The 15791-nt window shown below is 46.2% G+C and overlaps 1 protein-coding gene across 6 annotated transcripts in view; it reads left to right on the forward strand.

The window, feature by feature from the left end:
• SH3KBP1 (SH3 domain containing kinase binding protein 1) overlaps positions 1 to 15791 on the forward strand; it is a 355677-nt gene that overhangs the window by 336403 nt on the left and 3483 nt on the right. For 4 of the 6 annotated variants that reach the window (XM_007991227.3, XM_037986385.2, XM_007991228.3 and 1 more), the window contains 3 exons: positions 4533 to 4642; positions 8588 to 8716; positions 12452 to 12720. In XM_007991227.3, coding sequence (XP_007989418.1) covers positions 4533 to 4642; positions 8588 to 8716; positions 12452 to 12720 — 508 coding nt within the window. The remainder of the gene's footprint in view (positions 1 to 4532; positions 4643 to 8587; positions 8717 to 12451; positions 12721 to 15791) is intronic. The other 2 variants (XM_007991229.3, XM_037986386.2) reach the window with 1 other exon arrangement.

Genomic DNA, 15791 nt, shown 5'->3' on the forward strand with positions numbered 1-15791 from the left:
AAATACCCCAGCATTTGCCAGTTCAATAGTTTTGGACTGACTTATGAGCATTAAAACCTTTTTCTTTTAAGAGGAAAAATTCCTAGCCAGGCCGAGAAAGCTCATATCAAGTTTCAGCTTGATTCATTTCAAAACCGCCATGAAAATTGGGACATTTTCTCCACACCACGATGGGTTAGTCATGGAAATTCTGCCTTAATCGCAGCTACCATGGCCATAGTCATGAAGCATGTGCTCTGTGCCTCTGAAAAGTGATGTGACAGTATTGGAGACTTTCTCCCCTTTACTGTCAGAAAGCAGAAATGCATTACAGTTCATGATCTATGAAACATGCCAGGGTAACCTGAGGTTCCCTTTTCAGCAAGCAATCTCATATTTGGTACCTTTTTTTTCTGTATGGCAGTTTGGTTTGGTAGCTGTTTCCAAAAAGTGCTCTTTCCAAACTAAAACTATAGAAAGTTAAACTTAGCAGAAATGTGCATTAAGCTGGGTGTGGTGGCTCATGCCTGTAATCCCAGCACTTTGGGAGGCCAAGGTGGGTGGATCACCTGAGGTCAGGAGTTCGACACCAGCCTGGCCAACATGGTGAAACCCCATCTCTACTAAAAATACAAAAATTAGCCAGGCATGGTGGCGCACACCTGTAATCCCAGCTACTCGGGAGGCTGAGGCAGGAAAATTGCTTGAACCCGGGAGGCAGAGGTTGCAGTGAGCTGCAATTGTACCACTGCACTGCAGACTGAGGGACAGAGCAAGACTCTGTCTCAAAAAAAAAAAAAAAAAATGCATTAAGGGGTTAAGAGTGGCTTCCCCTGAGGGACTTGAACCTTCCTCTTACTCATGAGTGACAGAAATAGAGCAGTCTTCTCTGCCATCTGTCCTGGAGACACTTGCTAAGCATGGCCAGGCTTCACTGTGCATAGGTCTTCTTAGTGCAAACTTCAACCAGTAAAACAGAATGGGCCAATCCGCCCTCTCTGCATCCATAGCAAAGAATGCTTCTTCAGCCTTGAAGCTGCTCACGTCCTGCTAGGAGCCGTTTCTATAAGCTACATTCCTGGTTTTTTTCTTGAGATAGTTCATTCATTTGCTTGTTCCTTTATTGACAGAGGAACCAGCATATTTTCCCTAGGGACATTCTAGACTTTGAGAACGCAAGGATGAGTTCCTGCCCTCCTGGGGCTTACAGCCTAAGTGCGGGAGACAGACATCACACTTCTGGGTTGTTTTAAAAGTATAATTCATTACAGACTGCCACCTCACACGTTCTGAAATCCTAAACTGCCAGGTGAACTTAATTCAGTGGGCCCAGGAAGGTCGGGGGTTGGCAAAGATGGACTCCTCCCTGGAGTCCTGGCAGAAGTTTCCTGGTGTGAACTTGTCCAGCCCTGCACACAAGTGGACTTACCAAGTCCATCCTAAGAGGGGCCCAAAGCTGTCCCATCCCCTCCCCTGGCTCCCTGCATTCCTCTCCCACCCCACTGTTATGCTGGGTCACATCTCGGGCCTCTTCCTGGCTCCAGCTGCAGTGTGTCTGGCCTGCCACCAATCATCCGAGCCTTTGGCCACCATTTTCGTCGAGTGCTCCAGCACCTCTGTGGCCCTCCAAAACGGGCCAGCGCTCCTCAGCCCAGCATGGGAGGCCCACTGTTAGAGAGCCCAGGCAGGCTCTCTATTCACTGGGCCCTGGAACACCCTGTCAGTCACTTGGTGGCCTCTCCACTCCTCCGCTTGGCCAAATCCTCACTCCCTTCCCTCCCCTCAGCTCCTGGCCTCCTCTAGGGCAGTGCTTCTCAGGGTTTGCTGCATGTTCACATCCCCTGGGGAGACTGACACCTGCTTGTGCCCAGGATACACCCCAGATGGGGTAAGTCAATCCCTAGGATGCAGTGGTGTTTTGTTTTTTTAAATTGTGCAGGTGATTCCTCCATGCAGCTGAGGTGGAGAAGCAGAGTTAATTAGCCTTTTGTTGTTCTTTAATCACTTCATCCTGCTCAGCTTTTGCTCCTGAGCTTGTTTTAGTTTCCTGGACAGAGCCATGATGTAGGTTTGTCCAACTCTGCCCCTGATAGCTCCCAGCCAAGGCCCTTGGCAGCTGCCTGTTTGCTGGAACCTTTAACGACCCTCTCTTCCATCTCCTTCCCTGGCTGTCAGTCAGCATCTGCTCCTTGGGTTTTCGTCCTCTCTCCTCTCCCTGAGCCTTCCTCTGCCCCTCGTTATGCCTCTGTCCTCCCCAACCAGCCCCCTGACCCCCAACAAATTTCACTGTCCTGGGCCTTATTTCCTTCTTCCAGAACAGCTGGAGATCTGCATGGATAAGCTGCTAAACTCACTGTATGTAGAGTACATGCAAGGATATTTGTGCAGTGTTCTTCCATAACAGTAAAACTTAGGAGGGGGAAATGATTTGGAAACTAGCTATCCAACAAATGGGATTGATTAATTGCAGTGCAACAACAATTAAAATATTTACAAAGAATTTTTAGAGACATGGCATATTAGGTTAAGTGAAATAAGCAGAATGCAGCATTACATATAGTATGAGCTGTACTATCTATTTATAGGAAAAAAAGCCTGGAGGAAAATATATGAAAATACTAACAGTGCTTGTCTCGATGTGATAAGATTATAGTTGACTTTTTTTGTTGTTACAATTTCATGTTTTGTTTTTTAAAAATTATACACTGATCATGTATTACATTTGTCATCAGGGGAAAAGTGATTTGAAAAGATGAATTGGGGAGGTTCATGTCAGATGGTGGCTTTTTACATCCATCCAAGTGTGTAATGGGGAGTTTTCATTTTAGACAACATGGACTTACTAGAGGAGAGTCCCAGGGTAGAGTCTGGAGGAGAACCTTTTAAGAAAATAAGTTTCTCCAGCCTGGGCAACATGTCGAAACCCCATTTCTACAAAAACTACAAAAATTAGCCAGGTGTGGTGTTGCGTGCCTGTAGGGAGGCCGAGATGGAAGAGTCACCTGAGTCCAGGAGGTTGAGGCTGCAGTGAGCTGAGATCGTGCCACTGCAGTCCAGCCTGGGAGACAGAGCAAGACCCTGTCTAAAAAAAAAAAAAAGGAGGGAGGGAAAGAAAAGAAAGAAGAAAAAATAATAATAAGGTTCTCTTAAAGGAAGGCCCCTTAGAGGGGTCAGCCCAGTGAGACAGCACTGGAGAAGCACATTCTAGCAGGGGGATCTTTGCCCTCCCCTGGCACCCTGCTGAGCCAGCTAGAGAGGTGGGTGCCTTTATGAGCCTCACTCAGGTACTGGGTGCTGATGGGCTCCCTCTTGGCTTCAGAGCACCACTGATGTTTTTCTTTGTGCCATCTCTGCAGATGGTTAACCTTTTGTTATACCTGCCTTGCCCAGATAAGAGGAGTTAATTGAGTAATTATTCATTCATCAGGTGCTAGGATAATGTCACTTAATATAATCTCAGGTGTAATTTAACGGCTTCTCCTGACCAGTGCTTGATTTTGCATATTGTACTAAAGAAAATAGTTTGCAGATAACACCTGCCTGTTCATTAATAGAATAAAGCTGTCACACAGCCAGACCACTTATTATAACCATCAGCAAAAGAATTCTCCCCAAAATAAAGTGAGGGGAAATGCACATAATCTTTTTTAACTTCTCTGTCCTGGACCAGTATAGCTGCAGTTATGGCAGTTAGGGTGTTATTTAGCTGCAAATAAAGAATATCGTATTAAAACTGGCTGAAATAACAGGGGTTTGTTAATTTCACATGGCAAGAAGTCTGGGCACTAGATCATCCCAGGGTTGCAACCCATCGGGGCTGTCAGTTAACATTTTCCATTTTTCTGCCTCGCCGTCCTGTGACTAGATAGCCACATGGTCACAAGATGGCTGCCACAGCTCCAGACATCCCATCCTTACAGTAGCATCCCAGGCAGGAAAGAAGAGGAACAGCAACACAAAAGGCCTTCTCACTTGCCTCTCTCTGGACAGAGATAAAAATCTGTTTCCCACAGGCTCTCAGTATACTGCCCTGTATTGCTCAGTAACTCAAATTGGACTACATAGCTTCCTCTAGACCAGTCACAAGTGCAGAGGAGCAGGACTGCCATCTCTTCTTGTCTTTTGGAATCAATGACTGGCATCCACTTGCCTGTGGCTGTTGTACCTTGTAATAACTGCCTTTTGTGTCGAGACTGCCAGAGTGTTCTGTCTACTAAAATGGACTTGGATTTGTGGAAAAAAGAGGATTCTTCCTCTAATCCTCTTTCTGAAGCTTTTTAAAGATTTATGGATATAGCCGTAGAAGAGAAAAAGAAAAATCCTGTTTCTCTCTCTTCCATGCAATAACTTGTTAAACTAAGAAGGAAATGATTATTCCATTCAGTTTGAATCCTGTTTATTGAATGACCAAAGGATGTAAACAGCCTTTATAAAAGATGAAGTGTAATCCAGACAGAAATTATTATTATTGAGAAAAAGAGGTGCTTATGACATATCATAAGAGCCTTTGCTCCTATTTTGGCTCTTAAAACTCTGTTTTACTTTTGTTTTAGACTTAGAAGGTTTTGACTCCGTGGTATCATCTACTGAGAAACTCAGTCATCCGACCACAAGCAGACCAAAAGCTACGGGGAGGCGGCCTCCATCCCAGTCCCTCACATCTGTAAGTGTCTCCTCATACTGTATATCCCCTTACTTCTCTACAGCTGAAAAGCAGGACAGCTTAGAGACTCTAGCTAAGGACTCTTCTGCAAGCAGCCGATTTGAGGACACCCCAGGAGAGGGAGGCCATGAGATACACTGCCAACCAAAAGTGATTTCAGAGTCTTCTTGAGTCAAGCAGCATTTCTTTCTATTTGTTCTTTGTGTTTCTGCCAGCAAGGTAGGCGCTCCCTATTCCCACCTTCCTTTTCTTTCCTTCCAGACTGATTCTTATTTGAACCTGAAATGAAAAGGGTAAGAAAAAAAATCACGTTTTATGGTGGGGAAAGGACAATGAGGCTGGTTTGGTCTGTAAACAAAACAAAACTTTACTAAATAAAGATCTGCTCCTATATAGCATCAGGCAGCAGCCGAACCTTTCTCTCAAATCCCCGTTGCCTGTACCCCTCCACAGAATACCACGCAGACCTTCAGGAGATTGTTTTCAAACATATGAGGCACCTGATGATGAAGGAGAGACCAATTGGGACACTCAGGATAACCCATAGAAGATTTTTGTTTGGGTCGTTTTGAATGACTTTTTATTGCGAACCTAGTACACATTTATTGTACCAAATTTGAACTAAAAAATGCATGAAGAAGAAAGTTACCTGTAATCCTGCTCCCCAGTGCAAAGAACTGTTAACTTTTTACTATACAGCCTTAGCTTTTTTTTTTAAAAAAAAAAAATTGTATATATAAAATTATTTCTTCACAAATAGGATTATGAAATATGCATCATTTTGAAACTTGCTTTTCTCCTCTTCTGTTGTGTTCCTTTCTCCCCAGTCATGACACATTCTTCCTTGACATCACATTTCATGGCTGCCCATTTTTCTAACCTATGAGTATGTGAGTGTTGAGCCAATATACCATTATTGGGCATTTATGTTTTTTCCAGTTCCTCATTATAAACAACACTCAAATGAATGTCACTGCAGAAAAATCTTGATGCTGTTCTAAAATTATTGACTTGGGTAAAAATTTTCTGGAAGTGGGTCAAAGGGAAATGTATGCTTTGCTTTTGCCACAGGTTGTTCCGTCCCCTCCAAGCTCACCTTCCACAAGTTGTGTCTGTGTATAAGATCTCTCTCTCTCTCTCTTTCTGTCTCTCTCTCTGTATCTGTTTATTTCTGTATAGCACATTGCCTTGTTCCAGTGAGTCTAAGTCCTTATAACCTCTATCCAGATAAACCAAGGAATTAACCTTTTGCAGGTTTCCCAGGACACATCCTATTTTCATGTCATCACTGATCCCACCTAAGGTGTCATCATTTAGAAGAAAAAGAATGTCACTTCCTTGGAACCTCTTCTCTCATATCTAGAGTCTGGAAGTATGGTTTGAGTCATCCTATTTTTCCTCTTAGTATGAAACAAACCTAACTTTGCATTGACACATTTTTGGGTGAAAGACTTTTAAAAGTAGCTGACTTTTTTTACTGTTATACAGACTTCTCTGTCAACACCACCTTCTTTCCCCTCTCCCTCTCACCTTTTCACACCCCACCCCAACACCCCTCTTATACCCACAACCTGTTTAATTGCTTCTTAGTATATATTTTGTTTTTCAATCCTACCTCCTCCATCTTCTCTATAAATCCTTCATCATTTTTGTCTTCCTTCCAAATCTGTCCCAACTTTTCAAGGTCTAGAGAGCCTCGTGACTTCCAGAATTACAGACAGATTTAAATTACCATCTCTTGTCTCATCTTTGGTCCATACATCCCATGCCTGAGAGTTCGTATGTATTTGGGGGATGTGGTAAGGACATATCATCTTCACTGCCTTTAGACTACACAGTTGTTCATTCATTCAATAAATCTTTATAGAAATCTATCCCCTATGGGCTCGGCACTGTGCCAGGTACCAAAGATACAACTGGAATGAAAAGCACATGGTCACTGTCTGCAAGAAGCTTATGACACAGTGACTCGAAGTTTGACATTTTATATGAAGTGATTTCATTTGCAGACTTAGAACAAAAGGATATATTTGTGCTTTAAAGTATAAATATTGTATTCTCTTCCCCTCATTCCCATTTATCCCCACTTGGATGTGTACTTTGAATTCCTATTTAGTCTTCTTCCAGTTAGCACCTGTGGATTTTTCATAGGCAAGTGGAGGCTTAGTGGATATGGGCATATTCCTCAAAGGCCACTGGGGGGAATGATGGAGGAAATATACCAGTCATGATTCCCCAGCCTGGGGCCTCTGACCCTAGCTGAAGCTCTTTATGCTTATAGGATTCAAAGAGCAAGCTTTGATTGGCAGCTCATGAACCCTAGGTTGTATTGAAGGGAACTGGCTTTTTGAATAAAATCTCAAAATGAAAGGATCCAGGCATGGTATGGTGGCTAAGCAGTTAAGCCTAGATTAATAAGAAGGCTTGGTGGTGGGGGAAACGTTATTCTAGGTAATTGGATTTTCAGATTAAATGAAGATTAACAAATAAAACCTGTTAAATTGAAAACTTTGCTTAAAAATTCCCTAAAATGCATTAGATTTCTGCCTTAAGTAAACAGAAGAAAACATACAATATTTTTGGGTGTAATTTTTCTATAATGATGCCAAGTGGTGACTTTAAATGGGACTGTTTTTCTACCACCAAGGTAGAAAGCATAGAGATGAAGCTGAAGATGAGCTTGTCCAAAGAGATCTCTGGAAGATTCTTCATTCTAAAGGATTCCTTGCTATAGGAACTCTTATTTTAATTTGCTTTGTTCTAAAATAGGGAAATTCTAGCCCAGTGATCATCTATGACCAAGTGAATTCCAGTGAATTGGTACAGAATTTTTTTTTTTTTAGACAGGGTCCTGCTCTTTTGTCCAGGCTAGAGTGCAGTAGTGCAATGTCAATGGCTCACTGCAGCCTCGACCTCTGGGGCTCAAGTGATCCTTCCACCTCAGCCTCCCGAGTAGCTGGGACTCCAGGTGCACACCACCGTGCCTGGCTAATTTTTGTATTTTTCATAGAGATGGAGTTTTGCCATGTTGCCCAGGCTGGTCCCAAATTCCTGGGCTCAAGAGATCCTCCCACCTCAGCCTCCCAAAGTGTTGGGATTACAGTCATGAGCCACCACGCCTGGCCTCATCTGGCTTTTTTATCTTTACAGTGATCTTCACGGTGAGGCAGAAAGAACAGGGGTGTCGTCCTATATTTTACCAAAAGATGCTGCCATTCTGTAAATATACTGTAGCAATACAGACTCCAAAATGAATGTTGACTGTCAGCAATAATGAGCGCAGAGATTTAGCAGCAGGTACCAAAGGAGATATGAGCTTGTTGCACTAGCGAGCAGGGCTGTGCTCTCAAGCTGAGGAAACACCGGTCACTGGACCACAGTCTGGTGAGCCCTTATCCCTGGAAATGGTTTTCTCTCAGACACATCCTTTAGGGCACTTCCGTATGCAGCAGATTTAGCAATCCTGGAAAAGGTCAAGGAAAAGGAAGAGGAGGGAATGGAGGAGAGGCAGATTAGAGCAGCCTCTTGTTGACCTGTGTGGGGTTCTTCCCTGGTGGACTGTCAGCCCTGTGAGGGCAGGCATTCTGTGTGGCATGTCGCTAAGTCTGCAGTACAAGCTCAGTGCTTGGCACATGGTAGCAAATGTTTAGAGGAAGGAGTAGGAAAGGATGGACGATGGATGCTTGCAAGGCTGAAGTGATTGATGGACATCAGTGGCAAGATCCCTGGTTTAGGAAACCTTGCTTCTTAGTCGCAGTTTTGCCACTAATCAGCTCTGTGACTTGAGCGCGTGGATAACAGCACACTTTTTTGCCTCACAGGGTTATCGTGAGAAGACAAAATAGCAGTGTCGAGGGCTTTGGAAAGCACATAGCATTATATTCACGAAAGCGGTGTCAGCTAAGGTGTAATTCTGACAAAAGCATTTTCTTTTGGCTTTATCAGTCATCCCTTTCAAGCCCTGATATCTTCGACTCCCCAAGTCCCGAAGAGGATAAGGAGGAACACATTTCACTTGCGCACAGAGGAGTGGACGCGTCCAAGAAAACTTCCAAGACTGTTACCATATCCCAAGTGAGTGACTAGCCATGGCGAGGGTGTCCCTGTCATTTCATGCATGTGCTCATGATGGGTTATAAACCAAACAAAGATACACAGACAGTGCAGGTGTTTGTCATTCTTCAATGACAGCGATTCTATTACTCATCAAAATCCTCGAGGCATGTTGCAGTCTCCAAAACTAGGCACAATCCCTGAGATACAAGTTCAGTTGTTTATTTCCCATGTTTCTCTCTTGTGGTTTGATCTCCTCTTCATACCATCACACACACATTCACAAATGCCTTCACACACTACCACCATCACCACAACCAGAACAATTTAAAAAGCCTTGAGATGTCTAGAGAGAAGACATTAAATATATTAAATGCTGTGCCCTCTGCCCACAGATCTGGTCTTTTATGTTCAAAGCTGGTCACAAATTATAGTTGGAAGATCATAAATATAGATAACTAATGTGGTCTCTTAAAGAAAATTGATTTGGATTCACATTCTATGATAAATTTATAGTCTAAAAACACTTTAATTTTATTCCATGCCCAGAGAATAGTATAGATACTTTAAGTTATTAGTTTATGAGAAACAAGGAAGACATTTAGCTCTTGGCTACTGCATGTAACTTTTGAGGAGCATCTTGTATAAATTCTCTTCTTCGTATGAATACGAACCAAGTTTTTAAAATTCCATTTTCTCCCACTAAGCAAACCAAGTCAATTGGAATTATTTTCTCTGAATATTAGCAACTTCTTTCTGTCTAAAAGCAGAAAACTGTAGTCACTTGAAGCAGGAATAGCACAAAGAAATTAGTTTACCGTGGAATTTTCCTTCTCCGTAGATTTAAGAATTTACATGTATAGATTTTCTTACAAATCTGATACAGTATGCAAAATGTGATCCTGTACAACAGATCAATTGTAATTATTCACAAAACCGAAGCATTCTTTCTTTATAAAAGGATTCCATTTGCAGAAATTGGATTTAGACCCGTTTTTTCTGGTGACTGTAGGTATAGGTTCATTCTGACATCCCTGGGGTGTCTCTACAGTGACATCTACTGGTGGACAGTGGGTTTTCACGGTTCTGATTTGCACAGTTCTATCCCATTAGCCTATTTCACTTCCCTGGAGTTGTCATGTCGTGCTCTTCACTGCTTCTAGAAATTCCACTTGAACTAATTTGATCTAGGGAGGGTGGTGGCCTATACTCTGTGAGGGCTTTAAAATTGCTCAGTAGCCGAAATGGGCCGGGAGAGCGAGTCATGTAGGAAATGCCAAGAGAAGCCTTGATTCAAGAAGTGTCTGGAAGTCAGTCAGTGCAAAGGCATTGGTGGGTCACAGGAGTATGGGAGGTCCGCAAGGATGCAGGATGGGAAACAGGAAAAGGCATAAGCCCAGGAATAGGTGACAAGCAAAGGAGAGAAGGACAGGAGAGCGCAAATCTTCAGACTCAGGTAGCCACAGTTGCAGTGCTGGACTTGAGGGATCTGGTTGATAGGGAATTGACCCCCCGTTTCCGCCGGTTGTTACCTATGAGTCTTGGGGAACCACTCGGCCACCTCTCTAAGCCTCCGTTTTCTGCTTGGTAAAATGCTTGTGCCAACCGATCGTTGTTCAAATTGTCTAGCCGGCGTCCGGCATGTGATCATTGCTCCAGAAATGTCAGTTCCTCTTCCCTCTTACTCTAACTCCTACTAATGATAAAGCACGGGCTGGCGGAGCACTATCCCTGGCAGGAGAGAGCGCTTTTCCTCAATGGTAACTTGGCAGAAAAAAGGCGAGCAGAGAGGCTGGGAATGATGGCCCATCTGCTTTTGGCTTTCTCTGCCCAGTCTCTCCCTCTAGCACAGCCTGAATCCAGACTCTGCCTCCTCACCATGCCAGCCAAGCCCCTTTTGGCTCCTGTGCTGGGGTGGCCTGCTGGGTACCTGCTGCTGGAGGGAGTCTCGCGGCCGTGTTGCCAGGCTTCACCACCAGCCTCTACTTCTGCCCTGCTGCTTATCCTCCCCGCCTCCCAACATCCTGTCCCACTCTTTTCCCTCCTTGCCACCTGCCTCCCAGCTCCCTTGTTGGTGCCTTCTCCCCCAGGGGCCTACTGGGCACCCCTCTTCTCTCTCACCCATGACTGTCCTTCTTCCTGGGCCCTCCTGGCCTCCTCAGGACACTCTTTCTCCGTCAGGCCTCTCCCGCCAGTCTCCTCCATCTTCAGCCTGGCCTTCGCTGGCTCTTTCTCTCAGCATATTGTGCGGCTTAGGGTCTCCCAGTCCTGGAAAGTGAACGGAACCCTTCCCTGATCCCACCTCTCCCTGAGGCTTCCCCATGAGCATGCTCCCTCTCTCCTGGCTTCCTGCCTCAAACAAGTTTTTGGAAAGAGAGTCCTAAACTTGCAGGCCACACCTTCGCCTCCCATCCAGGTGCTCATCTGCCACGAGCAGGTTTCTGTCTCCCTGGCTCCACCAAGTGGACTCCACTCAGTTTTCCTCTCAGCACCCTTCACCTACGCATGCAACCACTTCGATCCTTCTGGACTCTCCTCTAGGCCTCTCTTCTGCTTCATCCCCTCTCCTCCTCCTCTTTCCCAGTCACTAAGGGCTCCTAAAATCCAATGTGTCAAAAACAGAATTCATTATCTGACTCTTCAACATGCTGTTTCTCCCATGAAAGGTACAACCTTGATGCCTGGTGTGTCCACTGCACCCGTGGTCCCTGATCTGTCCTTCCTCCTCCACCCTCTGCATCCTGTCCAGGACCACATCTCCCTGCTCACAAGGCATCTGTTCTATGAGGGCAGGGACTCCATCCTTCTGGCCCACTCCTGCCCCCAGCACTGGGAACAATGCCTGGCGCTCTATGTCAGCTACGCCTGCCTTCACTACATCACTCAAAGTTGTTTTATGTCTATCCTCCTAACCACTGCCTGGGTCAAACCCTGACCACTTCTAGCTTACGTTGTGTAAGACTCTCCCAGCAGTTCTCTCCAGCTCCAGATCTGCCAACCCTTAGGCCCTTCTGCAGCCAGCATGGTCCTCAGCATGGTGTGCCTTCCTCTCACCCTTTCGCCCAGCTGCTTATACCTCCCAGCCTTAGCTCTGCCCCCAAGGCCCTCTCTTGCCCCCTCTGATGCTCTAGCAGTACTTCCCACCAATGCATTTTGCTCTGCGGTCTCTAGACCTTTGCCTGGCGTGTTCCCTCCCGCTGCAGCTTGTTTCTCTAAGTGCCTCTCCTTTACTCTGGCTACTTCTTGGTCCTCCTCCAAGACAAGACTGTCAGCACCTGCTTGCGATGCCTGCCCATCTGGATGGCTGGCCCCTTTTCTGTGTTTCTGGGGCTCTGTATGCTCACCTCCCTCTGTGCAGTCATCCCCCCATCGCAGTGCGTTGGTCTGTCTGTCTGTCTGCGCCCCACTGGGTTCTGAGCTCCCTGGAGACCAGGAGAATGCCTCAGTGTCTTGTTCACTTCAGAGTTTGTGGTGCCTGGCAAGTAGCTGGGCGTCTCGATGTGTATATTGAACCAGTCAGAAACTCTCTGTCCAGAAAGAAGGTCCCATTTAAAATACATAGAAGGCGGCATGTGAGTAAGGGGGAAATGCCTGTACCAAGCAGGCCCTTGGTGGCTTGTGGATGAAGGAACAAGTGAATGGAGTGTGTGGAGAGAGGCAGGGACAGTGGTGTTAACAGAGAGTTTGACTAACCAGGACAAAGACACAACACACAAATCCCCAGCCCTGAACCCTCCCTGCCTTCCCTCGTCACAGGTGTCCGACAACAAAGCATCCCTGCCGCCCAAGCCGGGGACCATGGCAGCAGGTGGCGGTGGGCCAGCCCCTCTGTCCTCGGCAGTGCCCTCCCCGCTGTCATCCTCTTTGGGAACAGCTGGACACAGAGCCAACTCCCCTTCTCTGTTCGGCACGGAAGGAAAACCAAAGATGGAGCCTGCGGCCAGCAGCCAGGCGGCCGTGGAGGAGCTAAGGACACAGGTCCGCGAGCTGAGGAGCATCATCGAGACCATGAAGGACCAGCAGAAGTGAGTGTCCGGGGACTCTTGGCGGCTGTCACCCAGGTTGCTCTCCGCCAGGCCAGCACCTAGTTCTGAAAGCATGGATCCCAGCCTGCCTTGGACAGCGGGCCTGGTCTCCCTAGTGATGGTGGCAGCAGTGGTGGGAGTGCGTGTAGACCCCGAGAGTCTCAATTTATACTTAAATTACGCTGCATGTTTTTGCTGGACTTACTGTGTGCAGGAAGGGCACAGGCTGGCCACGGGGCATAGAGGGATGAGTCCATTGCAGGGACTGATGCTCTCAGCAGACTGCTAAGAAGAAAAGCATTTAAATCCCCCATAAAACACAGTATGTACATGAACCACTTCTTAAATACGCTCAACAGCTAGCTTTTCCGCTTGCAACAGAAAAATGGCAATTTCTTCACTTAGCTGCCAGATGAAGCAGTTGGCCTGCATTGAGGTACCGGTAATGTATGAAGAAGATGTAGGGAATCTTGAAGCCCAAGATTTTACATTGAGTAAGATGTTCTCACCATGAGACTGCAGTGGGCAGGGCGGGGCGGGGCGGGTCTTTCTCCACGCATGGCTGCACACACACTCTCACCACATCTCTAATCCTCAAAGAGCACTTAGATGAGGAGAAAGACCTGGACACAAAAGTAAGTATCATACATCAATATCATCCAGGATGTGGTTTGCAATGACAAAGCCCATAGGAGGATTAGAAGTAGAGAATGGGCACAGTGGCTCATGCCTGTAATCCCAGCACTTTGGGAGGCCAAGGCAGGTGAATCACCTGAGGTCAGGAGTTTGAGACTAGCCTGGCCAACATGGCAAAACCCTATCTCTACTAAAAATACAAAAAAAATTAGTTGGGCATGCTGGCGTGTGCCTGTAATCCCAGCCACTTGGGAGGCTGAGGCAGAAGAATTGCTTTAACCCAGGAGGCGGAGGTTGCAGTGCACGGCACTCCAGCCTGGGTGACAGAGCGAGACTCTATCTCAAAAAAAAAAAAAAAAAAAAAGGTAGGGAGGCACTGCTCTGAGTAAACTGAGGTTCGAGGATTTTAGGGATCAGTTGGCTGTTTCTTGAGAGGATCAGGGGAGGCACCTCAAAGAGTTATTTCCCGGGTAGGATTTTGAACAATGATTTAGGATTGCTAAGAGCACACTACTCCAGCAGCGAGAACATCATGTAGATTCCTGGTCACACGGGGCAACCTGGTGAGGTCAGTGCATCCCCAGGCGACTGGTCTTCTTGGATTGGAGGTGCCTGGGGTGGTGACAGGAGATGCAGCCAGAGACTTACAGCGACGAAACCCTCGCCAGTCTGGGGCCAGCAGAAGCCCTGTCACCTGCCTCCTTCTACGTGGCTAGAGGGCCCTAATGTGTTTTATGGTTACTTTGCGGGAATAACTGGGTTAAGCAAAGTTAATTTCTTTTCTGAAGGACTCTTCAGAGCCTTCCCTTTGCATTGGGAGGATGGAGAGGAGAGCATATGCAAGGTGTCCCACACCTGTTTAATCATAGAACCTTTTTTTTCTAGAACATCCTAGGATGAGGGTTCCATGGAATTCGCTTTGAGCAATGTGGCTCTAAGCAGGTTCTGTTCCACTCAGGCTGGGAGGTGCCATATGGAGTTGAAGCCTCTTGGACTTACCCCAGGCTGGAAGAGATCCATCAGATTAATATACAGGACTGGCAGGATACTACTTGAGAGGGAATCCTGGGGCCAGCCAGGCTACCTCTAACCCCTTAAAGTGCCCAGCTCCTATCTGGCTCTGGAGGTTACTCATTTGGGTACCCAAAGGCCCCATCCATGTCCAGGTTACCTGTTTCCCTTGCCCAGACAGGACATCTCAGAGGCCCCAGGACACCCCAGAGCATTGGTTCTTGCCTTCTGAACAGGACCATCATGGTATCAGACTGGCTTGAATTCAGGGCTTTAGCCCTTTGGACCGTCTGAGAGGTGCCTGCAACGTCTGAAATGGCCTGTGCTTTGGGGCTGCCACACTGTGTTTCTCCCCCACTGTGAAGCCTGCAAATGGTTGGTGGGAATTGTCTTTCCCTGGCCAAAATCTCCTGAATCAACACCCCACAGTGGCCTCTCTTCCAAGTCCTGCCTTTTGCTACCTACATCAGTCTGGCCTTTGTGCCCAGGGCCAGTGGGTCCCTACTAGTCTCTCGTGTTAGCTTTCGTGCCACTTTCCTGTTAGCCTTCAACTCAAGTCCACGCCAGCTCTCCTTATCCCCAAATAAGCTGGTTCTCACCTCCCTGCTTTTCCCTGGCTTTTATCTGTCAATTCCCCTGTCTTTCTTCCTCCTCATAGACTTAACACTAATTTTCATTTCACTAGTTCAAGACTTAGTGACTTTCTTTGGACTGCTTTCCCCAGTTAACTGCCCACAGCTGGACTGCTTGAGGCTTTGCCTGCCAGTCTCCTGGGGTTGGAACATTTGCCTGGAGTCTCACCTTCTTCCTTCCTAATCCCTAAGTAGTACCCACTGAGATATGGGTGCATAATGTGTGCTTAAATAAATACAGTAATGAATCACAACTGGTTCACATCAGTTGTGATATAAACCCAATATGTTGACAGCAGAGCTGGGACACTGCCCCAGAGATAGGGACTATCATGGTGCTCATCCGAAGTGAGAAAATGCAATATAACTTCCACCTTATTTTACTGTGGTGTGTCAGCCATCTTTGTTTCTTGATTTTCCATCCAGTCTGTAAAAATATGCATGTAAAATAGAGTGTTCGATACCTTAAAATGGAGGACAGCTCTCTGCCCAGTGTTTGGATGGTTGCAGTGTCCTTAGTATAGAGCCCTGACTTTGTGGGATGGTTAGTGTTGTACACTTCATTATTTTTAATGTTAGAAAGGGCATTAGGCCATGGATCCTAAGTCATGCCAGTTTCTCTAAGACATGATTGCCATACCATTACTCCAATTATTTTACCCCCAAGTTTTTGGGACTTACTGTGTAGGATTTTGTGAGAATCCATGAAAACATACCAGTAACCTTTTAGCAATTAAAAACCCTGTTGAAAATAAAGGAAATAGACCAGGCGTGGTGACTCACGCCTGTAAT

Source organism: Chlorocebus sabaeus, chromosome X (assembly GCF_047675955.1).
Source record: "Chlorocebus sabaeus isolate Y175 chromosome X, mChlSab1.0.hap1, whole genome shotgun sequence".
In the NCBI taxonomy this organism is placed as follows: domain Eukaryota; kingdom Metazoa; phylum Chordata; class Mammalia; order Primates; family Cercopithecidae; genus Chlorocebus; species Chlorocebus sabaeus.